This window comes from Rana temporaria, chromosome 5 (genome assembly GCF_905171775.1).
Source record: "Rana temporaria chromosome 5, aRanTem1.1, whole genome shotgun sequence".
NCBI lineage: Eukaryota > Metazoa > Chordata > Amphibia > Anura > Ranidae > Rana > Rana temporaria.
This window is the reverse complement of record NC_053493.1, coordinates 113,628,926-113,656,690: the sequence shown is the minus strand read 5'-3', so window position 1 is coordinate 113,656,690 and position 27,765 is coordinate 113,628,926. Positions and strand designations below refer to the sequence as shown.

Below are 27,765 nucleotides of genomic sequence, written 5' to 3'. Positions count from 1 at the left end.
TTCTTGTGTTGCATTTATCAATGGAAATGAATCAAATAACATGTTGGCCTTTAGCCACAACTCCAGACAAAACTTTTTTTTTGATTAGTTGGAACACGGCGTAACTTTTTTTATTTTTTTATTTTTCGTCTGTCATTTGGATAAATCTCCTTACCGTCTGTTTATGATGGGTGTCGCAGAACAAAGGGCAACCCCTTTTCTTCCCCTTCTTTAAAGTCTGAATGTTAGTTAAGCTCTATTCACATTTGGTATCTCAGGCAGAACGCACTACAATCTCAAAATGTATGTTCGGCTGTCATTCATTTTCAATGGCACCTAAAACGTGGTGCGGTTTTGCCATAGGGTGAACACAATTCAAAACTACCATTCAGGGACACCCTCCGCTCCCAAAAATCAGTTTGCTGTAACGAATCACAGCACAGTGATTGGACACAAAAGGCGGGATTTATGATTTCTCCCATCACCTGCAGGGGGCGAGATTGTGCCCCTGCAGGCATTCCCGGCCAGGAAAAATACTGTCATTGAGTAAAGCGGTGATGTGGCAGCCTTTTTTGGGGGCATCAGATTGGCCTGGGTGGTGTCTGTGTCAGTTTCATTCCGGGACACTGTATTGTCCTGGAATGAATGTGCCCGGACAGACCTGCAAAATGCGGGACTGTCCCGGGCAATCCGGGACACTTGGTCACCCTATTTTGCCACGATAATCGAAGCAAACTGCAATGCGTGAATCTTGTTGCCCATAAAGAAGCTTCATTGTTTTAGATTCCATTGAAATTAAGTGCCACCTGAACATGTGGTTTGCGATTTGTAGTGCGATTTGAGATCACAGGCAGAATCAGTGACTTTTGCTCAAGATCCCAAAACGCCAAATGTGAATGGAGCCTTAAGGATGCCATAGACTGCTTATTCCTGCTGGATCAGCCTAAATGCAAATCATTGATGGCCCTTTCGGCACCACTTGGTTTTATAAAAATCAACTATTTTTGAAGGAGTTGGGTGAGAATAGTCTGCTGATTACCACCTGCATCCTATCAAATGCAAGGATGCTGTTCAATTAAGGCCTCTTTCACACGGAGCGGATCCGTAATTGATCCGTGTGTGTCCGTCGGCTCAGCGGTGATCCCCGCTGAGCTGTCGGCGGACAGGGCGGTCCCCGCGCACAGTGCAGAGACCGCCCTGTCTCTCCTCCGCTCTCCCCTATGGGGAATCGAATGAATACGGACCGTCTGTCCGTATTCATCCGATCCGTTCCACCGGACGGAAGCAAAATAGGGTTTTCTTCCGTCCGCAAAAGCGGATCTTTGCGTACGCGGATGGTTGCGGACGTTAGCGGATGCTCATCCGCTAACGTCTGCAATCCCATAGGGATACATTACAAGTCCGTAAACGGACTTGTAATAAACGGACCGTTTGTCCGTACGTGTGAAAGGGCCCTTATTCTGAGAGCCACAGTAGCCAGGTGTCAGAATACAATAGCTGTCCGAGAGATTCCATTAACCCTGTTTAGCATGAATGGAGGAATCTATTAGATTCCAGCGGGCTAAATGAGAGAAATCTAGAAGTGTATGGCTATGCTTATGTAAAGCTTTGTGAATTGTGTCCCCTTGTATACCCATTGACTAAGGTACCGATTTTTGTGCTTCTTGGTAAAGTCTCCTTTTTTTTTAACTATAATATTGCAAATTGCAGTTAGACTTTTAAAAGTATAATCAATTACATCAATAGAAGGCATATATATTTTATAAATCGGTCATTTTTTTTTTTTTTTTTGTAGTGTATTGCTTTCCTTATTACCTTTCCTTTCCCCTCTCTTAGTTTTCCTTATGTTTTCATACTAAGGTATTATATGTTACAGTACAACTAATGTTGGACTTTTATTTTGTCTGGAGTTAGCCCATTACCAAGACTTTATACAAGCGAAAATAATACATATTTTGTAACAGTACCAGAATAAAAGTATTTTCAGGCAGAACTTGTAGTAAACTCTGTAGGTTACGGTGATACATTCCTGCTAACTTTTTGTGTATATCATTACAGTTTATTCCAATGCCGGTTCTGTATGGCGTTTTTCTATATATGGGAGCGTCTTCACTAAAGGGTATTCAGGTAAGTCTTCCATATACAGAATTCTGACAAATATTTATAGCAAAATAAATGTGCGATGGTGTACAAAGCCCAGCAGCTTGGGGAATGTATAGCACATCACACAGTGCAGAACTGGTACATTAGCGCTAAGCACTGGAAGCGTGTGGGGTAGTGGTGGTGAGTGGATAGGGACACATACTTTAAGGCTGGCCATACATCATACAATTGTCTTGTACAACTTTGCTTCAAATTTACCAAAACCATATAATATGAGGTCAAACACTTTCAATTTGTGTGCAATCAGGCAGGCCCTTGCACTATATAGTTGAAGGTAAAACTAAAGGAAATTGAATATGAAAATTGTATAATGTATGGCCAGCTTATGTGTCAGTGTCTATATACCTGCATGTCCTGTGGCAGTGTGTCTCCTAGGGGTGGTGTCAACACTGGGACTGGAGGTCTGCAGGTAGTGTTTAATCAAATGACCTATGCACTGCATGTGTGGACATGCACAGGTTACCATTTACCGTCAGCCAATGCTCTCCAGTGCCATTGATTGTATTGTAGAAAGCACAATTAAAGGGAACACTTAAAGTGGAACTTCAGTCAGAAAATTATTTCCTGATAGATAACTTCAGACTGGCCCCTTTTGAAACTATAGCTATGTAAAAAAATACATGCACAGTCTCGCTCTGCTCTACACATGCTCAGTTGCTCTCTTTTTTTCTCTGCACTGTGCCTAAAATTGGCTTTTCGATTAATGCTCCTTTTCACATTTGTGCGACTTGAGATCTGACTTGTGAGACCCAAAGTTGCAGGAAAAGTGAAATTCAATATATTTCTATGAGAGCCAGTCACCACTACTTCAGAAAAGGTTCCTGCACTTTGGTCCAACTTTTGATGCGACTTTAATCCAGAAAATGTAAAGTGAGATCAAAGTCACACTGGAAATTACACGAGCCTTGGACCCCTTTCACACTTGGCCGCTTTTCAGGCGTTTACGCACTGAAAATGCCGCCTGTATAGCGACTCAAGCCACTCCAGTGTGAAAGCCTGAGTGGGGCGGTGTGCTTGCATTACAGGAAAAGTCCTGCAAGCGGCATCTTTGGGGCGGTGCAGGAGTGGTGTATACACTGTTCCTCCACCACCCCTGCCCATTAAAATGAATGGGCAACGCTGCCAAAGCACCTGCAAAGTGCTCCGGCAGCGCTGCAAAACAGACACTATTAACCCTTTCCTCGACCGCTAGCAGGGATTAAAAGCGTTCCGCTGGCGGCCAAAAGGCGCCACTATAACAGTGGTAGAGTGACGCGAACGCCCACACCACCCCAGTGTGAAAGGGATCTTACTGTTGCTGATGGGGGAAGAAAGCAACAGAAATGACACTGTGCGGAGGGAACAGAGATTAGGGAGAGAGGAATAAAGCAGGAGAGGTGACAGGACAAACTCTGCTAAAAATGTAAATATCTTAATAGAAGAAAGTGACATATAGTTTTGAGACCGAGCAGAGGGGGAGCGTTCTCAGTAAGGCCCCTTCCAGACGACGCGGACTCCGTCGCTACTGATCTCCGCTGAGCTGGCGGATGACCAGCTCCACTCTGCTCACTAAGCGGCGAGGGGCTTGTCGGGCGCCGCTGTTTCCTATGGAGCAATCTGATGAAAACGGACAGCATGTCCGTTTTCATCAGATCTCACCCCGATCCGCCATGGACAGATGGGGACGTATCGGGACATTTTTAGCGGATCGGGTCAGATGTTAGCGGACATGTCTCCACTGACATCTGATGGTCCATAGAGATGCATGGAGTGGCCGTTAAGGTCCACCGTCAAAACTGACAGGGGCCTAAGGAAGCGACTGCTCTGGGCTTCAGCAAAATGGTGACTTCCAGCAAGCAGAAACAAGAAATGCTGGAGGCAATTTTGAGCAGACACAAATTTTGGTAGCATAATTATTAATGTGCAATGTATGTTCTTTTGTTAAAGAATATTAATTGTTATAAAATGTTATGGGTAAAGTTCCCCTTTTTAACCATGCATGTTTGCACCACATATTCTTGTGACTTGTCTACTTAACAGCCAAGTCCTGTATCCCCTGTGCAGAATAACGTGAGATACAGATTATTGCTTCACATTACTTCTCTTCTTTCCATGTCTACTTGCAGTTCTTTGACCGGATAAAGCTTTTTGGAATGCCAGCCAAACATCAGCCAGACCTCATCTACCTGCGTTATGTCCCCCTCTGGAAAGTGCATGTGTTCACTGTCATACAGCTCACTTGCCTGGTTCTTTTATGGGTCATCAAAGTATCTCAAGCTGCTGTTGTGTTTCCCATGATGGTAAATGGTCATATTCAACATTTTAAAATGATTTCTGTAAAACATGAGTTTGCTGCTTAATTGACTATTGCTTTCTTTTTTCTATTCATATTTTACTGCTACTTCCAGAAAACAAGGGAATGTATTCCATTTGTATACAGTACAATTAATGCATGTTTGTATTAGTTCAGCTTTTCTTTCACTCTACATAGTCCATCTGGCCAAATTGGTTATTAAATGATTATGGATCCACTTTAGGAAGCAAAAAAGAAATGTAATGAACTTTAAAACCACTAGATAAAGAACACCTTTATGTCCAGATATTTAAAAAAAATATATATGCATGTAGGAAGCAAAACAAGTTAACATTCAGTTGAAATTCATATATTTTTGCAGTGCCTTGGAAAAAGTATTCATAAGCCTTACAATTTTCCACATTTTGTCATGTTAAAACCAAAAACGTAAATGTATTTTATTGGGATTTTATGTGATTAACCAACACAGTGGCACGTTATTGTGAAGTGGAAGGAAAATGATAAATGTGTTTCAATGTTTCTTACAAATATGTAAAAAGTGTGGCGTGCATTTGTATTCAGAAAAAGGAGAGCCTTAATCGGAGAAGCAGCCAAGAGGCCCATGGTAACTCTGGAGGAGCTGCAGAGATCCACAGCTCTGGTGGTAGAATCTGTCCACAGGACAACTATTAGTCGTGCACTCCACAAATCTAGGCTTTATGGAAGAGTGGCAAGAAGAAAGCCATAAGAAGTCCTGTTTGTAGTTTGCAAGAAGCCATGTGGAAGAAGGTGCTCTGTTCAGATGAGCCCAAAACTTAACTTTTTGTCCTAAAATCAAAATGGTTTGTGTGGCGGAAAACTAATGCTGCACATCACCCTGAACACACCATCCCCACTGTAAAACATGGTGGTGGCAGCATCTTGTTGTGGAGATGCTTTTCTTCAGAAGGGACAGGGAAGCTGGTCAGAGTTGATAGGAAGATGTATGGAGCCAAATACAGGGCAGTCTTAGAAGAAAACCTGTTAGAAACTGCAAAAGACTTGAGACTGGGGTGGAGGTTCACCTTCCAGTAGGACAACAACCCTAAACCTACAGCCAGAGCTACAATGGGATGGTTTAAATCAAAGCATGTTCATGTGTTGGTGGCCCAATCAAATTTTGGACCTAAATACAATTGAGAATATGTGGCAAGACTTGAAATTGCTGTTCAGACTCTCTCCATCCAGTTATTTTACTAAATTATTTAAATTTACTCTAGATGTGCAGAGCTGGTAGAGACATCCCCAAAAAGACTTGCAGCTGAAATTGCAGCGAAATGTGGTTCTTCAAAGTATTGACTCAGGGGGGCTGAATACAAATGCACACCACACTTTTCACATATTTATTTGTAAAAAAAATATTGAAAACAATTTTTTATAATTTTTCTTCCACTTCACAATTATGTGCCACTTTGTGTTGGTCTATCACATAAAATCCCAATAAAATTGATTTAAGTTTTTGACTGTAACAAAGTAATTGCTCTTTTGTTGAAGCACCCTTGGTGGTTTTGGTGACCTAAGAACAATCATTGCTGAATGAAGAAATCGGTGTGTCTGCCTGTCTGTGCACTGTTGTAGGTGTATGCACATTGCACAACTGGCTAAACAGAATAAAAATCATTTGGCAGGTACAACAGTATATGTGTATACCGTTTAAAAGTGTATTGGCTAGAGTTCTGCTTTACCACACTATTGGAGGCAATGTAATTGATTGTGACTTGGAAGCCAAGAGTAGAAGGTATATTCTACATTAAAGCACTAAAGACATCAACACTTGCACTTTAGGCTGGGTTCACACTATTGCACATGCGGCACACAGCAAGGGTCCGGTGTGTCCCCGTTCATCGTTTCAGGTCCGATTTCAGGCCAAATTTTTGTCCTGAATTTGGACCTGAAACAAGCCAAAAGACGTACCGGAACAGCAGCTGAGATATGTGAAATGGCTCCATTGAGAGACGGTCACAAACTCCTACCATGCGAATTTAATGCAGGGAGACCCGCATTCCAATTTGCATAGGTGTGAACCCAACCTTAATAAAAGGGCCATCGTTACTGCGTCTTTATTTAAAGAGAACGTGTCCATTCTTATGCATTTCATAGACACATAGAAGAGTGACGGCAGAAATAAGACCAAGTGGTTGAGCAATGTAGACCTTCTCATAGCAGGTTGCTGATCCCAGATTATCTGTGGACAAGCCATTTCTTGCTGTAATATAGAGGGTATGTTGCACTACAATGTTTTACATTTTCCATGCTTTCTGTTTAAGGTCCTTGCTCTGGTATTTATTCGTAAATTATTGGACTTCTGTTTCACCAAACGTGAGCTAAGCTGGTTGGATGATTTGATGCCAGAAAGTAAAAAAAAGAAAGAGGATGATAAGAAGAAAAAGGAGAAAGAGGTAGTCTTTGGTTTTCCTTCTCTAATATATTTGTCATTTAGTAGCATATGATTTTTATTTTGAGGACACCAGTGTTCTGCCCAGGTACTCAATTCAATGCTTTTTTCCTTGAATAGAGATGCATTTTAACACTTATGACTGCCTACTTGCTATGCAGCTTTAGGGGCAGATGCTAGAACAGTTAATGCGGTTTCAATTACAAGGCTGTATGTCTGGCCCCCTTTATATTGCTGGAGGTGTTCCAATGAGCTGTAAACCCACTTTGACAACTTGCACCTACAGGTAAGTCTAGATTAAGGCTTACCTGTTGGTGCAAGAAATATCTCAACCTACACAGTTAAGGCGATATTTGCAGAAAACACTGCCCCGATGTATACGGTGCGCACTGAGTGTCCCGGCATAATGAATGGGATTATGCCGATCCCGCGCGCATGCGCAGGAGTGCTGTCATCACCGATCCGGCCAATCACAGCACCGGAGCGGCGATACCAGGAAGAAGCTCCGATGGGACATGGCGGCGGAGGGGAACGAGAAGCACTTTAAGGGCTTCGATTTTCAGGTAAGTGCCACATAATGAGCTAGTATGCTATGCATACTAGCTCATTAAGACTTTCTCTTGCAGGTGTTTTTTTTCTGGATTATTTTAAGAGGGTTTACTTTCTCTTTAATAAAGTGTTATAGTGAATGCAGTGTCCTGGGTTTAATATCTGGTCTCCCACATTACACACAACACTGAAATTCAATTATTTTAATAAATTATAAGCTGCTAAATGCCTTTTTCTCATCAGCAGTATATAGCAGTCTTGTGACTTCTATCAGTGTCCAGCCGAGTTTTCATTCTTCTCTGACTGTCCTATGAGGCTTTAGGACCCGTGACCCTCTGTCTGGACAGTGCTGATTGGCCCTGTGCTGATCACATGCACCCTCTACCCCCCCCCAAAAAAAAAAACTCTCTAGCAATACACATTGAGCTCGGCACTCCTAGGGCTCAGTGTTATCAGCAGATGGATTGGGGACAGTAAAAGAAAACGGCTTTTTTACACAATGCAGAGGATTAACCCCTTAGGTTTCACAGTTAATATAACAAGCATGCTTTACTGCATATACCGACTGACTTTACCATTGTGGGTTTAACTTTCACCTTAAAGTAGAATTCTGGACAGGACTATGGACAATTAAATATTTACTTACTGACCTCAGTAGCGACAGGCACGATGTAACAAATCACTTTTAAAGCTGAAGTTTAGCTAAACGCCCCCCACCCACCCAGTAGCCTCGTGTGGGACCTTTAACAAAGCACAGCGCGATTTGCGTATTTCCTGATTTGAGATGCTGGAGCCTGGACCCAAAGCCGATAGAAGTATTGGCTCGGATGAAGACCTTGCTGGATCCCTGGACAGGTAAGTGTTCCTATATTATAAGTCAGCAGCTACAGTATTTGTTTTTTTGGTGGGGGGAGAGAGACTGGAGTTCGTCTTTAGGAGGATGTGTTTCTGCATGCACATTTTAGTGCGTTTTTGATGTGTTTCCAAATGCATTCCAAGTGCTTTTTTTTTTTGTTCCAATGTACTGGGGTCTGGTGCGTTTTTTGACACGTCCTAGTGCATTTCGGTGCATTTTTTAATGCATTCCAGTACAGTCCAATGCAGCATGTTCTACTCTTGCCATTGGAGTCAATATAACCTACTTTCAATGCGTTTGTGATGCAGAAAAAAAAACCTCACTGGACTGCATGTGGTATGAACTGGCCCTTAAAGCAGAGTTCCACCCAAGCACTTCTGCCCACATTTGGCATGTCATTGTTTTCTCTGCCACCTAGGCGGCGACTCCTCTCACCCTAGATGGCTCCTCCCTGCCAGCAGTCTTCTGGGACTAGGCTGTTCCTGAAGCCTGCAGCCTTTTTACAGCCATCTAGCAGGGCTGTACCTGGAGCCTGTGGCCGCCCAGCTGGGCTGCTCCTGGAGCCCTTGCCTGCCCATTCAGTTCACAGCATGGCTGTGGTGCAGAGACTAGAGGTCAGCTGACTGGTGAGAAATGTGAAGTGGGAAGAGCTGGAGGAGACCCTATCTCCTGATTTCGGCATAGGTGTCACTGCTGCGAGACACCACAGAGCTGGCGACACATTCAGTAACACTACCTGTGATTAGAGTTTCCATTTAAAGCCCCCACTACAGTTCTCACATCAGCAGATAATTTTGATCAAGAGCATCTAAGCTGGCTGATCAGAACTCCTCGCCAGCACTCCCCCACCCCCCCAAGGAGTAAGAGAAGGAATAAAAGTAGAGAATACATGGAAGGGAGAGGAAAAGAGGGAGAGGAACAAAGAAAAAAGGGAGAGAAAGAATAAGTGAAAGAACGGGAAAGATGACTAGAGAGAAGGGTGGGGGGACAAGAAATTAAGATAGATAAAAGTGAAAGAAAGGAATACAGAGAGTGGTACATCCTAAAATGTACCAGAAGGGGTTTTAATACTGTACGAGTGTAGGGGACTTGGGGATCAATAAATGTCCGTGGGCTAGGGGCGCAAATTACTTGTCTGGCCTTTAGGTGCTGAAAACCCACGCTACAAAAATTCTACTGTTAGGGGTCCCCACAACTTGGGAAATTTTATCAAGGTGTCACGGCACTAGTAAGGTTGAGAACCACTGCTCGAACACTACATAATTACACAATTCTCATTATAAATTAAGCTCCACTGAAAGTAACGTGCAGTTTTTAATTTTAAAACACAACCGCATAGGGCTAGTGTGAAGAAATGTGGAACATCATTTTCTACCCCACCAGTTCCTACTTGCTTTGTAATTCCCCCAGGCAGCTCCTAGTCCTCTTCTTCATTCACGTGGAGAAACCTCCGTTCAGTTCTTAGCCGCTTCAGCTCTTTGGTGAAATGTAGTTGCACTTTAGATTTTAAAATGGAAAAATAAATTTAGTTTCTTTTAGAAAAATGCAGCATACTGTGCTTATATCTTGCTAATACTGTGCGCATAGAAGTAGAGTTTTGCAAAGGAGCGAATTGGCTTTTTGACCATCCTTTTCCTCTCTCCTTTACAAAACGAGAAGATTGACGATGACTCACCAGAGGTAAGTCAATAGAAGTATTAAATGGTGTGCACACTTTGTGGAGTACGCTGGCTGTTTTATTGTATAAAATTATTGGCCTGATTTGAATCCAAGAGTTGAGCTTGTTGTTCTGAGTGGCATACAGTATATCTAAACCTACCATGGTGATGGCACATTGGATGCGAATTGTGTTCAGTACCTCTCAGGACCTGTTATTTGGGTACTATTGTTGGAAAATACAAATGACCGCTATTGACCTACAGGCACAGAAACTTTCATACTTACTGTCTATCAGCATAGTTTTGTTTCTTGATTGAATTTTTTCAGTATGAAGTGACAAATGCCTCATTTAAAATCTACAGATGCAAATGTTATAAAATGATAGACTATGATAAATGGAATGGTGATACAAACTTTCTGATCTTGTCTGCAAATGATAAATTGGGTTTCAAAGAGTTAGAAGTTCTTTAAAAAAAAAATGATATATAGTCGTATTGTTGATTTAACTGAAGTGGTAATTACATTAGTTTTACTAATGATTGATTCTACTGGTGTTTTTAAAAATGCCAAATTTTGTATTTTTTTTGCCCAGATAGTTTTTTTTTATTAGGGTTTGTCATTGCGTTCACAGACTTGGCTTTAACCCCAAGAAATTGATGTAGAAATGCTCAAATTCTATTTGTTTCTGAAGTGGTCTGTGTGGTAGGTAAGGAAATTGCTGTATTTATTGGCGTATAACACTCACTTTTTTCACCCTGCAAATCGGTTACAAATAGTGTATACGCCGATACTGCAATTTGGGCTGCCTCGGAGAGAACAAGGAGGGGAGCGGGACAAGCGCTGTCAGATAGTATGTATACAGCGAGAATCTCCTGTTTACACAGCGGCCTGTGTAATAGGAAGTCCCGGCTCCTGGGCCGGCATTGGACCAGTGTTCTGTCTATCATAGAAACTGGTCCAGGAGGTGGTACTTTGTATTAAAGAGGCCGCAGAGTAAACAGGAGATTCTCGCTGTATGTAATCTGACAGGGATCATCCTGCCCCCCTCCCTGAGATGGGCATTGATCAGGCTGCATTCATGGCAATGGGGAGGCTGCAGATAGGCATTAATATTCATTGATGGGTAATGGTGAGGCTGCAGATGGGCATTGATCAAGCTGCATTGATGGGCAATGGTGAGGCTGCAGATGGGCATTGATCAAGCTGCATTGATGGGCAATGGTGAGGTTGCAGATGGGCATTGATGGGCAATGGTAAGGCTGCAGATGGGCATGATCAAGCTGCATTGATGGACAATTGTGAGGCTGCAGATTGGCAATGGTGAGGCAGCAGATGGGCGTTGCTCAAGCTGCATTGATGGGCAATGGTGAGGCTGCAGATGGGCATAGATCAAGCTGTATTGATGGGCACTGAACCTTATTTTGCTTTTAAAGTTCTTTATTTAAAATAAAAAAAAAATCCTGAAACTTTCCTCTTAAAATGAAGGTGTGTGTTATATGCTGATAAATATGGTAGTTATCAGTCCAATTTGCAGACTATCCATCTACAATAAAGGAAAAACAAAGGTTCCTGCCCTTAAGAAATTGGTGTGCGGCTGATTGAAAACGGGTCTTCGCTAATCAGGCCAGCACATCAGCTATGCTGAAACTCTCAACAGGTCAGGGGGAAAAACACAAATGCCACTCGAAAAAGGAACAGAGGGCGCACCAGCCTTGCGCATTACCGTTGCAACAATTTTTCAATATTGCAAGAAGCTTAAAAACATACTCCCAAATGAGTGATAAAACCAAGCAAAATGTATAAAGTCCACCATCCAGCAAGATCTGCTGGCCAGTACCAGTTGTGGGATGGAGAGTCCAAAGAAATCGGACGGGTTTCCTGGGGTGTCCACTCTTCTCCAGAGCTCATCCATCTTCAATGCCCTTTGAAATTTAAAACCTGTAAAATCAGTTACAAAAGAAGCATTCAAAGGCATAGTAAGCATGTTTATGTAGAGTAGTATTTCCTCTCTCGCTATCCCTTCTCCCCACCTCTCTCTCGCTATCCCTTCTCCCCACCCCTATCTCGCTATCCCTTCTCCCCACCCTCTCTCGCTATCCCTTCTCCCCACCCCTCTCTTGCTATCCCTTCTCCCCACCCCTCTCTCGCTATCCCTTCTCCCCACCCCTCTCTCGCTATCCCTTCTCCCCACCCCTCTCTCGCTATCCCTTCTCCCCACTCCTCTCTCGCTATCCCTTCTCCCCACCCCTCTCTCGCTATCCCTTCTCCCCACCCCTCTCTCGCTATCCCTTCTCCCCACTCCTCTCTCGCTATCCCTTCTCCCCACTCCTCTCTCTCTATCCCTTCTCCCCACCCCTCTCTCGCTATCCCTTCTCCCCACTCCTCTCTCGCTATCCCTTCTCCCCACTCCTCTCTCTCTATCCCTTCTCCCCACTCCTCTCTCGCTATCCCTTCTCCCCACCCCTCTCTCTCGCTATCCCTTCTCCCCACCCCTCTCTCTCGCTATCCCTTCTCCCCACCCCTCTCTCGCTATCCCTTCTCCCCACCCATCTCTCGCTATCCCTTCTCCCCACCCCTCTCTCGCTATCCCTTCTCCCCACCCCTCTCTCGCTATCCCTTCTCCCCACTCCTCTCTCGCTATCCCTTCTCCCCACTCCTCTCTCTCTATCCCTTCTCCCCACCCCTCTCTCGCTATCCCTTCTCCCCACCCCTCTCTCGCTATCCCTTCTCCCCACCCCTCTCTCGCTATCCCTTCTCCCCACCCCTCTCTCGCTATCCCTTCTCCCTCTTCCACCCCTCTGTCGCTATCCCTTCTCCCCCCCCCCCTTACTCTTCCCTTTCACTTGTTTTGCTGACAACCAAGTTGGTAAAAAAAAAAAAAAAAACTGGCAGAGGTTCAACAATCCTCCTCTATTCAAAGCAAAGACAAATAATAAGAAATAAATATAGGCTATACTTTATTTCACATTCAATCTAGAAAAAAAAATCGGCTTGTGAACTACGTTTTATTATACTGGTACATACTTTTTAAATCTCCTCTGTATCCAAATAGATCCTAGAGCTTTAACGAGCAGGGTCCTCTGATTCCTCCTGTATTTAATCGTATTGTAACTGTACTGTCCTCATGTTGTAAAGCGCTGCACAAACTATTGGTGCTATATAAATCCTGTATAATAATAGATATTCAAAGAGATTAATAGAGATGTGGCAAAACTGTCGATACTGCTGTTGAAGTTCCTTGCACAAGTGTTTGCAGCCCTCTGCAGGTCATTATGACAACCAGCCAAATGGGTAATGTAAAATCTGTGCAAGCACAAAACTGGGTACTGGTTGGGATTTACAAAGGTTTTTCTGTTCTTTCTTAAGCAGTATATAGCAATGATTCACACATTATTAAGAAAATGGCATAGAGAATAGTTCAAAATTTGTAACATGTATTTATTGTCATTTAAATTGCCTGCTCTCTATTTAGTAATTGAATGACCTTTAGTATCTAGCATGATGGCTTAATCATGTATGTCACTAAAATAGAGTTCATAACTGCTGCATTACTAGTGTTAATGAGAACATTGTTTTTCAAAACTAGAAAAAAGAAAACAAATATAAATACAGTACCTTGCTGAGAATGATTATTCACTTTTCCGCAGGAAGCGGAGAGAATGCGCCAGGTGGAAGACGGTGATCAGTTGGCTTTTGAAGCCACGAATCTTCTCCAGATTCCAGTCAAAAGCTTAAAGTACAGGTACGAGGTTGAGGATCTTGTTTGCATGGTTTTATATTCTTTTGGGCTTGTATACAGTGATGTATATAAAGAGACTCTTTTTTACCTATAAAAAACCTCCCTTGTGTAGACGTCCAAAAGCGGCTGAGACTGCTGCTGGGCATCGCCATATTGAATGTGATGTTTGCAGCCCAAGCAGAATCAGAGCTGTCACTCAAATGACAACCTGTAGTAAATTTTTTAGCACATTGCAAGTAATTAAACATTTTAAGATGCCTAATCCTGTGCTTTTACCTACAACTTTTTCTGTTAATGGCGGGGTCTCTAACATTTTTGCTGCTCTCAGCACACATTAATATTGCACCCAATTGCTTACAAGCCCCAAATATGTTTTTTTTAACACCTACTGCAGTATGCTACAAATCGTGAATGATAAAACCAAGCTGCACTGCTTGAAGCACGATTCTTTATTGTAAAGAGCTACTATAGTCTACAATCTGGCTCCTGTAAAGCTGGCCATACACAAATTAAATGTCATCCGACTCCTGCTGAATCGGCCATAATTAAAGCCCTCGCTGGCCAAGTCGGCACAACCCAGCTCCACAAACTTTGCTTGAAAAATTGGAAAAGGGTGTAAAATTGTCGACCGGATATTGTCTGCATACTACTAGGGCAGCACAGTGGTGCAGTGAGTAGCACTTTCGCCTAGCAGCAAAAGGGTCGCTGGTTCGAATCCCGACCACGACACCATCTGCCTGGAGTTTGCATGTTCTCCCTGTGTCTGCGTGGGTTTCCTCCGGGTACTCCGGTTTCCTCCCACACTCCAAAGACATGCTGGTAGGTAAATTGGATCTCATCCAAAAAAAAAAATTGGCCCAGTATATATATGTATATCTGTGTGTATGACTGTGTGTCCCAAGCGTGTCACGATCCTACGGGGTAAAAATGACCGCACCAGCCAAGCAGACTCTGGCTGGAAAAAAGCGCCCAGAGGCGATTCAGTTCGCATGCGTTGCGCTATACAAGTCATTCATTCATTCATTCATTCACTAGATGCAGTCACTGTTTAGGTATTCAAGCAGCCATGGGTGTCTTGCAGCACAAGAAGCCAGTAGGTTGTGCTGCTGTGCTCTTGGCCTAACAAAACATGCTTATAGCAGAAGAGAGCAGAGTGGCAGAGAGATGAGATCATCATTCTGTTCATTCGCCTTTTACTGTCCAGTCACATGATGGAGAAAGGAGAAATCTGTAAGCGTATCAGTAAAAAAAAATCCAGGCACAGGGCTGTTGTATCTTGCAGAGCTGTGTATATTTCAGAACTGGGTGTGAAATGTTTTGACGGGTGAAATGGCTCTCATATACTCTATGGGCCAGATTCACGTAGATCGGCGCATCTTTGTGCCGGCGTAGCGCATCTCATATGTGCTACGCCGACGTAACCCTGAGAGGCAAGAGCAGTATTCACAAAGCACTCGCTCCCTATGTTGCGCCAGCGTAACGTAAATTGGCCAGCGTAAGCCCGCCTAATTCAAAATAGGAAGGTAGTGGGCATGATCCATTTAAATGAAGCTTGACCCCATGCAAATGAAGGGCCGAATGGCACATGCGCGCGCATGCTCAGAATCACGTCGAATTTACTCCCTAAGATACGACGGCTCAATGCCTATGACGTGAACGTAACCTACGCCCAGCCCCATTCACGCACGACTTGCGTAAAATCCGACGGCTGTTCCGTCGTCCATACCTTTGCATGGGATGCGCCTCCTATAGGTGTTTTAACTTTACGCCGGACGTATGCCTTACGTAAACGGCGTATACTACTGCAACGGACACAAGTACGTTCGTGAATCGGTCGTATCTCGGTCATTTGCATATTCGACACGTAAATCGATGGAAGCGCCCCTTGCGGCCAGCGTAAATATGCGCCCAGGCTCCGACGGCGTAGGAGACTTGCGTCGGTCGGATGGAGCCAGATTTCAGATGTATCTTGCATTGAGACTCGGACGCATAGATACGCCGGTGCATCCGTGCACTTGCGCGGCGTATCAGTAGATACGTCGGCGTAAGTGCTTTCTGAATCCGGGCCTATGTATTTGATCTGTGTGTTTTAGCTGTTTGAAGCTGAGATTCAATTTTGTTCTCCGTTCATAGTCCTAAATGGAAAGAGAGTCTAGTTGAGCTGAGTTCTGTTGAAGCCTCTGTTTAGTTTGACTGATCGTGGCACTTTCTCCTTTATGCTGCTCTGCAAGCGATTAAAAACAGTAACTCCATTAATGCTCGTTTAGGGTAAGCTACTAACATCAACTTATGTTTATTCTCTAGCCTTGATCCATCAGTTGTAAACATATCAGATGAGATGGCAAAAACCGCACAATGGAAGGCTCTTTCAATGCATCCTGAAAATGAAAAATTATCCAAATCTAACCAGAGGTAGCTATCTCACTTTAACGTATTGTCCAATTTTATCTTTGTCGAAAGCATCAAATAAAATGCAAATAAGCAGGTTTTGTGCCAAATCCCAATGTATTAACAATCCTAGATGTTTTACTTGTTCAGGTTTAATTCTCTACTGTTTAGGAGACTTCCTGCAGACATTCGTGCATGTAATGACATGGTGTCACTGAAACAGGAAATGAGGGAAACAAATGAAACCTGCTTGTTTGCATTAATTTCTGCATATTAGTTGCTCATGTAAACAATGGCAAGAGCTGTATAAATGAGAGGTATCTCTAAATGTTTTTCATCAGTTGTAATTGAAAGTTTTAACACTATTTAAAAATGCTCACTATCAGGCACTTATAATTAAAGAGTCTTAGACTTTGTGTGATGCAAACATTGACATTTCAGGCCAATGTGTAACATGGAAAGCGCTTTGGCTTATCGCTTATTCTCTGCTTACTAATGCAGTCGGATCATAAACCTCAGTTGCAGCCTTGGATAAAAAAAAAAAAAATATTCACAGATATGCCTGTTATGTGATTTTTACACTGTAATTTAGATGTAGTGCTTTTAAAGGGAACCTGTCAGGATAGAAATATGTTCAGTTTGTTTTTGAAGGTACAACCTCCGAGACCTGTCATTCTTGTTCATTCTTCATTACAAGAAGGGACTGACCTAGAACAAGTAGACTCCTGACCTGCTTGCTTATTCTGGGTTAACCTCCCTGGCGGTGTGATTATGTCTAATTTTTGATGCTGAAAGCGGTACCATTATCTTGCATGGAAATTTGTTTTTTTATATTGTAGGCCTGTAATTCTTAGAAATAACTCACTTAAATCTGTCCAAACAAGAGTCTAGTAGACATCCCGGGTATGATCAAGTTTGAAACAGAAAATCATTATTTATAATATAATAAATAACTATAAATAATAACAAATAATAAAAATTATTCAATAATGTAATCAAATCAAAAACACTGAAATTTGCTCAGTTGCAGAATTGTCGCTGTCATTACTTTCAGCGTTTGATGATGAATTTCCCCACAAATCGCTCAATTCTGCAAGTGATTCTAATTTATTATCGCTGTTTTCTAGCTGGTCTAAAACCATTTTTGACATAAACGGACACTTTTTTTGGTTGCCATGGACAATCTCCAGTTTCCACCCAGAAAGAACAGTTTTTTATAATATAAAACTACATGCAGGACACTGGACAGACCACTAGGGACAAAAGGGATGTGTAATTATTTGATATAGTATACTGTAATCTTACAGATTACAGTACTGTATCTATACTGCATTTTTACGTTTTTGAATTTGGTGCCGAACTCCGCCCCCGTGCATCCCGCCGCTCGGGAATGGAGCTCGGCTGCACTCGGCAGTCACCAGTGTGTGTGAATCTAGCGAGATGACAGCTCGCGCACACACAGCAGGGACACATCGCAGGATCCAGGGACAAGGTAAGTAACTTCCCCTGTATCCTGCAATGCGATCCCGAGTCTGGCTCGGGGTTACCACTTTTGGTATGTAAAATTCACCCCAAGCCAGACTCGGGGGGGAATACCGCTAGGCAGGTTAATGTCTCACTAAGTAGTGGTGGTACAGGGGTTGATTTTATTAAAACTAAAATGCAAAATCTGGTGCAGCTCTGCATAGAAACCAATCGGCTTCTCCAGGTGTTTTTTTTTTTTTTTTTTTTGTCCAAACTAAACCACTTGTAGACCACCCTATTGCTGAATGATGCCGACAGCACAGACGGATAGTTCTTGGAGGCCATCATATGATCGTGATGGGGGGCTTGCTCCGGACACTGCTGATCACGGATGTAAATAGAAGTCCGTTATCGGCACTCTTTCCTCTTGCTGACTGCATGAGGAGAACCAATTACCAGCTTCTCTAAAAGTGTACACTGAAAATCAGGGCACTGATTATCCGTGTCCTGGTTGTTAATGCAGTCCAAATGGTGCCCACTGGCACAGCCTCTGCTCACAACAGTGAAGAAAAAAAATAGTTTGCAAAATTTCATAACGACCTATGAACTTTTTTTTTTTTTCAACATTTTTGCTCTTTTTTTTATTGTTTATTTAGCAAAAAAGAGAAAACCCAGTGGTGATTAAATACTACCAAAAGAAAGCTCTATTTGTGTGAGAAAAAAAATATATAAAAATTGTTTAAAGTGCGACAGCTCTGAAAGCTAAAAATTGGCCTGGTCTGGAAGGGGATACAAGTGGCCAGTAAGGAAGTGATTTGAACAAGCTGAAGTTAGAAGCTTGCTACAATGCACAACTGCACCAGATTTTGCACTCAATAGTTTTAGTAAATCAACCGCAGAGTATCAAGAACTATCCCAGAGCATGGACATTTAAAAACAGGTCAGCGCCTTTTGCTTTTTCCATAATTATCCTCTCCCTAGGAGCACATACATTCTTTACTTCCCCCTACCTTATTCAGCAGGAGAAGCCATTCTATGCAAGCCATGCATACTGTAGCTTAAACCAGGCCTAGAATCTTTCCACGTGACCATACTAATGATTGGCGTAGTGGGAAGTAAAGGAAAGGTGCATATGCGCTGCTGCGGTGAGGGGAGCTGTAGCAAGCAGCAGTAAAAACATGATGATAATTTGATTTATTTGAATTTTGGCAATCTGCACACTTCACTTTTATTTGCACAAGCGAGGATCATATTCTTCTTTCACTGGGTAAGAAAACAGGGCTAATGCAAAGCTGTTTTTGACAGGTTGTAAAAAAAGTGATGTCATAAAGTGATGGTAAGTGAAAGAGTCTGCTGCAACATAATGGGACATGTATAAAAGTGCTCTGAAAAAACTCTTTGTCATTTTTGTCAGGGAATTAACATCTTTAGAACCATCATCTGGAATCTGTATATAGCAAAACATTTAATACTCTACTAAGCTTTGCAACCCTTTCTTCAGAATAGATGTTCATTTTATGGTGCTCTAGTACCCCTTACTGATGGTACCATATGGTTAAATGTTTGCCCCTCTGCATATCATCAAGGAGATCTGAAGAAGAGAAAAAAAAGCTTTGCTCCATAATGCCAAAGGAAATGTGCAGTCGGCACAATGTAGCAAAGGGCATTGACAAAAACACAAATGATGCAAGATCTGAAATCATTGTACTGCCTATTGGCTGCTTTGATCATTTGTTGTATTTTCAACACTTGTAGTTTTTTAATATATATTTTAAATGTAAACTATATTCTTTGATCACACACACACAGTATATCTTTTATACATGTCCCTTGTGTCAGCCAGAAACACATGCACACCGCACGTACAGTATGCATTGTCTTTGCACACGCATGCATTTGTTGAAGTTTTTGAGTGTGCAGAGATGTGGCGTGTATCACTTAATATTTCTCAGATTTCAACTGTTGAGTAGAAAACGTGTGTTGATGGTTACTGAATTAAATTGCTCCACCTTGGAGCCAAAGGAAAGGGGAACACCGACAGCTTTGTGATACACTGGTGAGGTTGGTTATAGCCCAGTAACCCTGTTACTTGTTAGTGAACCTGTCATATAACATAGGAAGTCGCACCTTCAGAAGAGCAAAACCAGAGACCAGCAGGAATAACATTTACAGAAAAGATTCCCAGAAGGTACAGTACAGAGACCCTCCGATGCATCACACAGGAGGATATTAGAGATGCAGTTTTATTGTGCCCTTTGTGGCATATTAAAAAATAAAATATGCATGCCAAATTTTTTGTTTAGGACTTTGTAAGGGAATTTCAAATGTGAACTCTTGCTTATGACCCTTCCATGTAGAAACTTCCTAGGAACCCTCAATATATAACTGCAACCGTGTTCTCGGATTTTAGCTTTAGTCCTCAAGGTGAGGGCCAGCCTTGAGCTTTTTCCATTCTGATGTCATGACTGATATTGCATTTTACAGACAACAGGCATGCAGCAACTGATCATATTCTGTTTTTGTTCAGTTAACGTAACTTTCATTAAATCTGATTGTGTGCTGTGGGTCAGTCAGTTTTCTATATCGTCACTGCACTTTGCACGGTCTTAAGAATATAAAAAGTGTAGTACGAGTATAAAAAGGAGGTGGGAGATCCCCCATGTTACTACACAGACAAGTTTAAAGCAGGAGTTCACTTTAAGCTTGTTGAGGTACCTATTAAAGTACAGTATAGCTATAATGATTCTAATTACTTATGCATGTTTCCCTTCTGTTCTGTGCACCTTCCTAACATTTTAATGTTTGCAACTTACTAAAAATGTATTAATACAGCCTCTTCCTTTCTCTGGAATGCCTATGCTGCTTTAGTACAATTTTTATACCTTCAAATATGAATTTTAACACCTGTTTTCAGTTTTACATCTAAGGAATCTGTATACTTAGGATCTGTTTATTTTTGATTTTTTTTCACAGCCCTGACAAACCAGTTAATGTAAAAATCACACTTGATGATGGCTCTCTCCGCAAGTACGTGGACGCCGAGACCTCTGTATAGAACCAAATCAAGAGGAGCGTATGTGTTTTGTGTACGTCAACGAGAGAATGAACGAATGAATGTACATGTTTCCAATGACTATCAAACCATCAAAGTGTGAAAACATTTCCAAAATACTGTGTGTGCACCTGATAAATTATTAGCACTGTAAATACTGTATAGGATCTAAAATGGGCGGTATCCAACTGTAATAATATGCCACAGAATGATCACTCAGCAATTATTTATTCAATAGGAGTTTTTATAGACTTTTTTTAATTGATTTTATTGTATATTTAATTAGCCTGTCATTCAGCAATACTGTTTAAATACCTGCCGACTTTCCATTTGTCATTCCCAGAATTTCCATAGAAATGTTTTCCCATGTGGATGTATATTTTTAATGCTTTTTTTCGTATATATTTTTATAAGTTTCTGTAATTTCATATGTCGCCCACTTCATTTGCTAAATCCATTTACAGAAATGCATTAAGGGAAAATTCTAGCAGACTAAATAAACCTCCGTAACACAAATAAAATTACTCTTTTAAGATAACCTCATAAGGTTATTGCGTCCTTCTAAAAAAAAATGTAGAACACTTTATCACTGCAACTGTACACTACGCTATAGCCAACAAAACCCATAGGTATTAGCATTGAGGAATTTTAGTAACATTAAATTTAGAAAGTTTCTGATCACCCAACCACACCCTGCAATATTCTTGGTAACTAAGGGGTTGATTTACTAAATCTGGTGCAGCTCTGCATAGAAACCAGCTTGCAGGTTTTTGTTTTTTTGGTCAAAGCTTACTTGAACAACCTGAAGTTGAAGCCGATTTTTCACTCTCCGGTTTTAGTAAACCAACCCCTAATGTACAGCTTTTGTGTTGTCTTCAAATGTATGAAAAGTATGCTTTCAGTAAAAATATATAAATTCTTAGCATGGTCGATAGATTTCTTTATCAGGCAGAAGTCCCTCCAAGTCCTTTTGCAGTTAGTTATGCTATGTAGACTGCTCAGGTGTTCTGTTGTAATCGTAAGCATCAAACGATAGGTGTCTAATGTCTATGGGCTTAAAAGAAGCTAGGACGGAAATACAGGGGCTGCCATTTCTCAATTGTTTTTGAAAATTTAAAGTAGACCTAAATTTAAGCAATCTTGTCCTTCAAACAATGCAAGACAGGTCAGTTGTAAATTATATATGTCATTACTTACAGTAGAAGGAAAGTCTGAAATCTCCCAAGGTTTAAAATTTGCCCCCCCGCTTATATACATGCTGCATACTGTTCGTGTAAATACCTTCACATAATCGCATAGCTCCAGATATCTGTGTCAATGAGTGGCTCAACAACAGGGCTGAATTGCACCAAGCTTCGTCGCGTCACCCAATGGCTTCCACTGCTCCCTGTTTGTTGACTGGGAAGAGAATTGCCTTCAGCAAGACGAAGCTGTTCATTGTTCGCAAAAAATGTTAAAAGGTATTTACACCTGAGGTTTTGTTGTATGTATATAAGCAGAGGGAGGCAGCATTTCAAACATTGGTCTGTTGGCCTTTCCTTCTATTTTAATTACTGTATTTTGCAGTGTCTCTTTTGTTCATAAACAATGACCTCTGATGACCCTGTTCATGCAATTCAGTAATTTAAGTGACATTAAAGTATCATTTTTTTTTTATATATAATATGTCATACCTGCTCTGTGCAGTGGTTTTGCACAGAGCAGGCCTGATCCTTATCTGTTTGGGTCCCCTGCTGTCGCGCCTGGCTCCTCCTCTTTAGCCAGTGCCCCCAATAGCAAGCCATTGCTCTGGGGGCACTGGTGTGTATGCTTTCTCCCGAGCTCCACTCTGAGTCCATAAGACGCACAGAACCGCCCAACGCTTTCTCCTCATTTGCTCACTGGATGTGATTGACAGTAGCAGCAGCCAATGGCTCCCACTACTGTCTCAGCCAATGAGGACTAAGACCTGGGAGAATCTCAGATCTCGTGGACATCGCTGAATCGAAAGGGAGCTCAGGTAATTATTCGGGGGTTGGCTGCCACTGCACGCAGGAGGTTTTTATCTTCCTGCATAGAATGCAGGAAGGTGAATAACCTTTAAAAACACTTTATGAACAGGAGTGGAAGAGTATGCTATTGAACTTCTGAAGAATGGAGTGTGCATAGGCACCAATGCATGTTTGGAAGTGCACTGCTGCTTCCAAGAATTACATGTTAAGTCTTTTTTTTTTTTTCTGATTTGCCACATTAAAACAAATGATTTTTTTTTTTTTTAGCATTCTTTAATGAGTTTAGGTTCACTTTAAGCTTCATTACTGTCATTGTTTCCTTCAATTTACTACTCGACGACCCAGAGTAAGCATGTGCATATGCGGTATCTCTAGAACAAATTTTGCACATGCTTTAAGATCAGTGACCCACCACTTAATGAAAACACAAGAACCAAATCTGTTAAGCGAAGACATATGGAAGACCACTAGTATGTTAAACATAACGTTTGATTGAGGCAGCCCCTGGATTTTTTCTTATCACAAGTTTATTTCAAAGTGACAGGGTTACTCAACTCTTGTCATACAACACTTTAAAGTGACTGTCTCTTTATAAAAAAAAAAAGGTGCAGACAGCTAGAGTTGTAGGCACTTTTTCTGATTAGAGCTGCCTGCTAGTAACTTTATTCATTTTTTTTTATTAAAGTGATTAAAGTCACTTTAATGAGTTGTACTAATAGGCAATGCTAGCTAAACGTTCTGCCATCAAGATGCAACTGCATTTTTATTAAATATGTGTTCTCTGTAGAAAATGCAGGTGTAAGTAAAGCTTGATTCATTTGTCACCACTGGGGACACCACAGACCTTCTGTGTAGTAGTACACCAGTCTTTAGTAGTGTACAGGTGGTGTATTGTCTTCATGGTGGTTTATGTGTGAATCCGTAGATGCCAGAATATGTATACAAGGCCTGGTACATCAGGGCTCATACAAGCCATAAGTAATTTATAGTGATTTGCTTAACTCTAGTTTACCATGTATTTCTTGGATTTTCACAAATCCATACTTAACAGACACATTAACATTCTACAATATGAGGCTACTAAAATGTCCCTTTAAAATGCAGTGATGACCTATATTGCTATTTTCTAAAGCTTGATGTGAGCCCAGGGCCCATCTCAATGACGTAACTCAGGTGTTTTGTGCAATATGCCGCAACAGTGCTTAGTAGGTCCCAGTAAAGGACCATTTATGATTTCTTGCCAAATTTGCTGCAAAAAAAAAAAAAAGTTGCTGTGGCAGTTTAATTGTGCTGTTGTGTGAAATTATTTTGTAGGTTGCATAGGATGGTGCTGTGAAATATATATAGTACCCTGTCAGTTTAGCCATGATTGTTTTGTATTTCAACTAATGTGAGTTTGACAATTTAAAGGGCTGTTTTTACTACATTTGAGACATTTTCCTTGACGTTTGAGCCTGACCAATAAGTGCATATTCATAAAGCAGTGAATCTTCCTGGAGCATGTGTTTTTAGGTGATTGGCTCACGTTTAGAAAGTTTTGCGTAAGCCACATTCACGGTTTTGTAAATATGCACCTATGTTCTGCTTAAATGCTTTCATGCGGGAAACACCTCCCACTCCGTTTTAAAGCATGGGGTTACTATCTGAATGATGTAAATTAGTTCATCTATTGTCCCTAGCACAAACCCTTAATTGTTGAAAGGAAATTTAGTTTGAAGGGATGGTGAATATTCCAGTGTTGTATCATTCATGCTTTAAATAATTAAGGCGAGCAACTGCCATCCCTTGAAATGGATTTCAAGGTACATTTTTTTTTTCTCTAGTTTTTATATGTGCTGTACCATATATACTGTATATTCAGACATGACGTGTAATGAAATCTGGCTTTCTCCTTATTTTTCATTTATGGTTTCTCAATAGAAGACCATTATTTTGTCCCAGTAAGCCCAAGGCTTTCTCGTTGTTTAGTCCAGGGGTAGGCAACCTTGGCCTTCCAGCTGTTTTTGAAACTGCAAGTCCCATAAGTCTTTGCAAGACCCTGACAATCACAGGCATGACTCCTAGAGGTGGAGGCATGATGGGATTTGTAGTTTCACCACAGCTGGAGTGCCAAGGTTGTCTACCCCTGGTTTAGTCAATGCCAGTTGTTTTTGCTATCATATCCATCAGGCAAATGGCTTTTGAGATTATACAGTCCTTTCATAACCTAGAGAGGTTTTGATCAGCGGTTCACTTTTTTTTTTTTTGTAAATGAAGCCAGGTATGGAATGGGTTATATAGTCTATATTTCAGATGGAGCCTTTATCATTGTTGATAGGGAAAAAGTATTTTCTAGACGCTGTTGGACATGTGCTCCTAGAATACTGTTTAACTACTAAGTTCACACTTTTTGCAGATAGACGGTTGCCTTTGTTCATGTATGGTGGATTCCAGTTCTAGGCTGGTGTTTGAGCTTCTAGTACATATCACTATGAAGCTGCATGCTATTTTTCAGGAACGCTAATGTGCATCTCTCACTGCCACCATTACGATGTTAAGTGATGGCCATCAGCTGTTAGGTTGAGATAATGACCTCATACAAGAAATCTTGAACAGTGTTACTAAATTCAACTCTATACAAACATGTTGAAACAAAATGTATTTGATTTAGTGTAATAGGTGTTCTCAGAGCAGCATAAAATAGATGTATTTTAGATTCATGTTTTCTAGTATCCACAATGTACTTCATCTTCTTAAGCTAAGCTTCCAGATATGCCTATTTGGATGATGGTGTGCTCTTGTATTTTTAAATCTGCACGGTTATGGCAATGGTTTACATTTCAATAATGAACCATATCATTTTCCATATGGGCATTTTAATGTTATTGAAATGTTGCTCATTGGCCTGTATCTGTGCATTTGGAACAGCCATTTGTAGCACTCAAATGAGAAAGTTAGCCTATAAAACACAGAACCCAATAAGTTCAATATTGAGTAATTCTGTTAGCCCAGTGAGTGCAAACATCTATGGTATGCCAAGTGCTAGAACCCCAAGACAGTCAGTTGCAGCTTACGCTAATCACATTTTGGGTTACTACATTTAACCCTTGTTGAATTGCCCCAAATGTCTCTGATGTCAAAAGCATCTTGGTTAAAAAGGTTTTATTTTGTTATTTGTGGACCGTTCTCATAAGCTGAACACAGTCAATTTATTCTTAGATCTGTTTGAAAGGTTCCAAACTCAGAATGTTGTATAGCATAAGTTTGTTGTCTGGTGGTGAGTTTAGGGAGGGGGGTTCTTCCTTTTTTTTTTTATTATTATTTTACCAACATCTATCTTCTTTTATTACTAGTGTTGTTTTTATAGGGTTATCAGTAGGGAAATGCTAATAAAAAAAATATTTAATTTTGTACTTTTATTTCATGCATTGTGTCAGCATTTCTGATTTAAAAAAAAAAAGCAAATGTGTTTATTACATTTTTGTTTTAGCTGTGTCAGATTTGTAATAAAAATGAATGAGTTATTATTCGTATGTGTTAACATGTAATTTTGACAAATTGATATGCATCGTGATACTATGGCACATACTTGAAGTATCTTGATTATGGGTCTATGACAATGGCCCTCAGCCAAGAGCTTGATAGAGTACACTGTGCCACTTTGGTTGAACATCTTGTACCTAGATTGGCACAGTGGTCACAGCCCTACAAAGACCTTAATTATGAAAAGGTAGATGTGGCATTTAAATTACACTTGCCCCTGTTCCCATGTTTTGATTTGCTGCTTAAAAGGCTCATTGCTTTTTTGGTATCCTTGGCAACTGAAAAATATTACACTGACACAATACATTTTTATAGGGTCATTAAGTAAATGAACCTAGACGTGCAGTGGGGCTTTTATTTTCAAACATAAGATTGCAGGAACAAGTGCCCAGGGTTCAGTTTGTACTGAGCACCACATGTAATTTTCTCCATTCCATCTGTTAAAGGAGTTGTAAAGGCAGAAGGTTTTTTTCTTATCTTAATGCATGCTATGCATTAAGATAAAAAGCCTTCAGTGTGCAGCAGCCTCCCCAGCACACCTTAATACTTACCTGAGCCCCATCTCTATCCAGTGAGGTCTACGAGTCCCTCTGGCGACCGGGACTCTCCCTCCTGAATGACTTGGACACCGCAGCGGCGCCATTGGCTCCCACGGCTGTCGATCAGTCAGTTAGCCAATCAGAAGAGAGAGGTGGGGCCGAACACCAGCTCCGTGTCTGAATGGACACACAGAGCTGCAGCTTGGCTCGGGGGGGTGCCCCCATAGAAAGCTGCTTACTGTGAGGGCACTCAACAGGAGGGAGGGACCAACAGCAGCAAATAGGCACCAGAGAAGTGGAGGATCCAGGCTGCCCTGTGCAAAACTACTGCACAAAGGAGGTAAGTATAACATGTTTTTTTGTTTTGTTTTTTTAAACAAGACTTTACAATCACTTGTGGAGTTCCCCTAAATGGTCTCTGTAAGTAGACAACAGTGACGTTGATCTACTAAAACTGGATAGTGCAAATCTGGTGCAGCTGTGCATGGTAACCAATCTGCTTCTAACTTCAACTTGTTCAATTAAGATTTGACAAAAACATTTGAAAGCTGATTGGTTTCTATGCAGAGCTGCACAAAATTTAACATTTTCCAGTTTTAGTAAATCAACTCCAGTTGTCCAAGGATGCTCTTGACACTTTTTTGGGGGTTTTTGAAGTTGTCTTTTATCAAACATTGTGTGACCGCCATTACCTAAACTGTGTTGGCTGTACTATTGAGACGGTGATTAAGAAGCAACGTGCAATGGTTTAAAAGCAACTTGGCCAGTTAGCTTAGCTGATGAAGTCTACAGATTACAAGTGACAGTTTATTTAAAAAAAATGTAAAGAAATTGGGTGACAGGTTGTATAGCCAAGGAAGATTCACCCCCTCTGCGTTGAACGTTCAATAAATATTACATGATAACACAGGTTCTCATAAACTGAAGTGTTGTAAAATCTTCCTTTTTTATATGAATAATTACTGGTATTTAGTTTATAGGTTTTAAGTCCCACTGTTGGTAATAATTAAAAAAAAAAATTAAACAAAAAAGACTTCACTACCGTAAGTTTATTTTGTACATTTTTCAAGGATGAAAATTGCATTGAGAAATGTTTGCGTCTGTAATAAACTGGGTGCGTTTATTGTAATGGGAGCTTGAACATTTAACTGTTTTTCC

General features: G+C 41.2%; 1 protein-coding gene across 6 annotated transcripts in view; it reads left to right on the top strand.

The window, feature by feature from the left end:
- SLC4A7 (solute carrier family 4 member 7) overlaps nt 1-24,351 on the top strand; it is a 179,589-nt gene extending 155,238 nt beyond the window's left edge. For 4 of the 6 annotated variants that reach the window (XM_040353027.1, XM_040353023.1, XM_040353021.1 and 1 more), the window contains 6 exons: nt 2,038-2,106; nt 4,248-4,421; nt 6,721-6,852; nt 13,560-13,654; nt 15,956-16,063; nt 20,477-24,351. In XM_040353027.1, the coding sequence (XP_040208961.1) occupies nt 2,038-2,106; nt 4,248-4,421; nt 6,721-6,852; nt 13,560-13,654; nt 15,956-16,063; nt 20,477-20,558 (660 nt within the window). In that variant the 3' untranslated portion in view covers nt 20,559-24,351. Of the gene's footprint in view, nt 1-2,037; nt 2,107-4,247; nt 4,422-6,720; nt 6,853-13,559; nt 13,655-15,955; nt 16,064-18,808; nt 18,840-19,620; nt 19,689-20,472 lie in introns of all 6 variants that reach the window. The other 2 variants (XM_040353026.1, XM_040353022.1) reach the window with 2 other exon arrangements.
- Nucleotides 24,352-27,765: the final 3,414 nt, after the last annotated feature.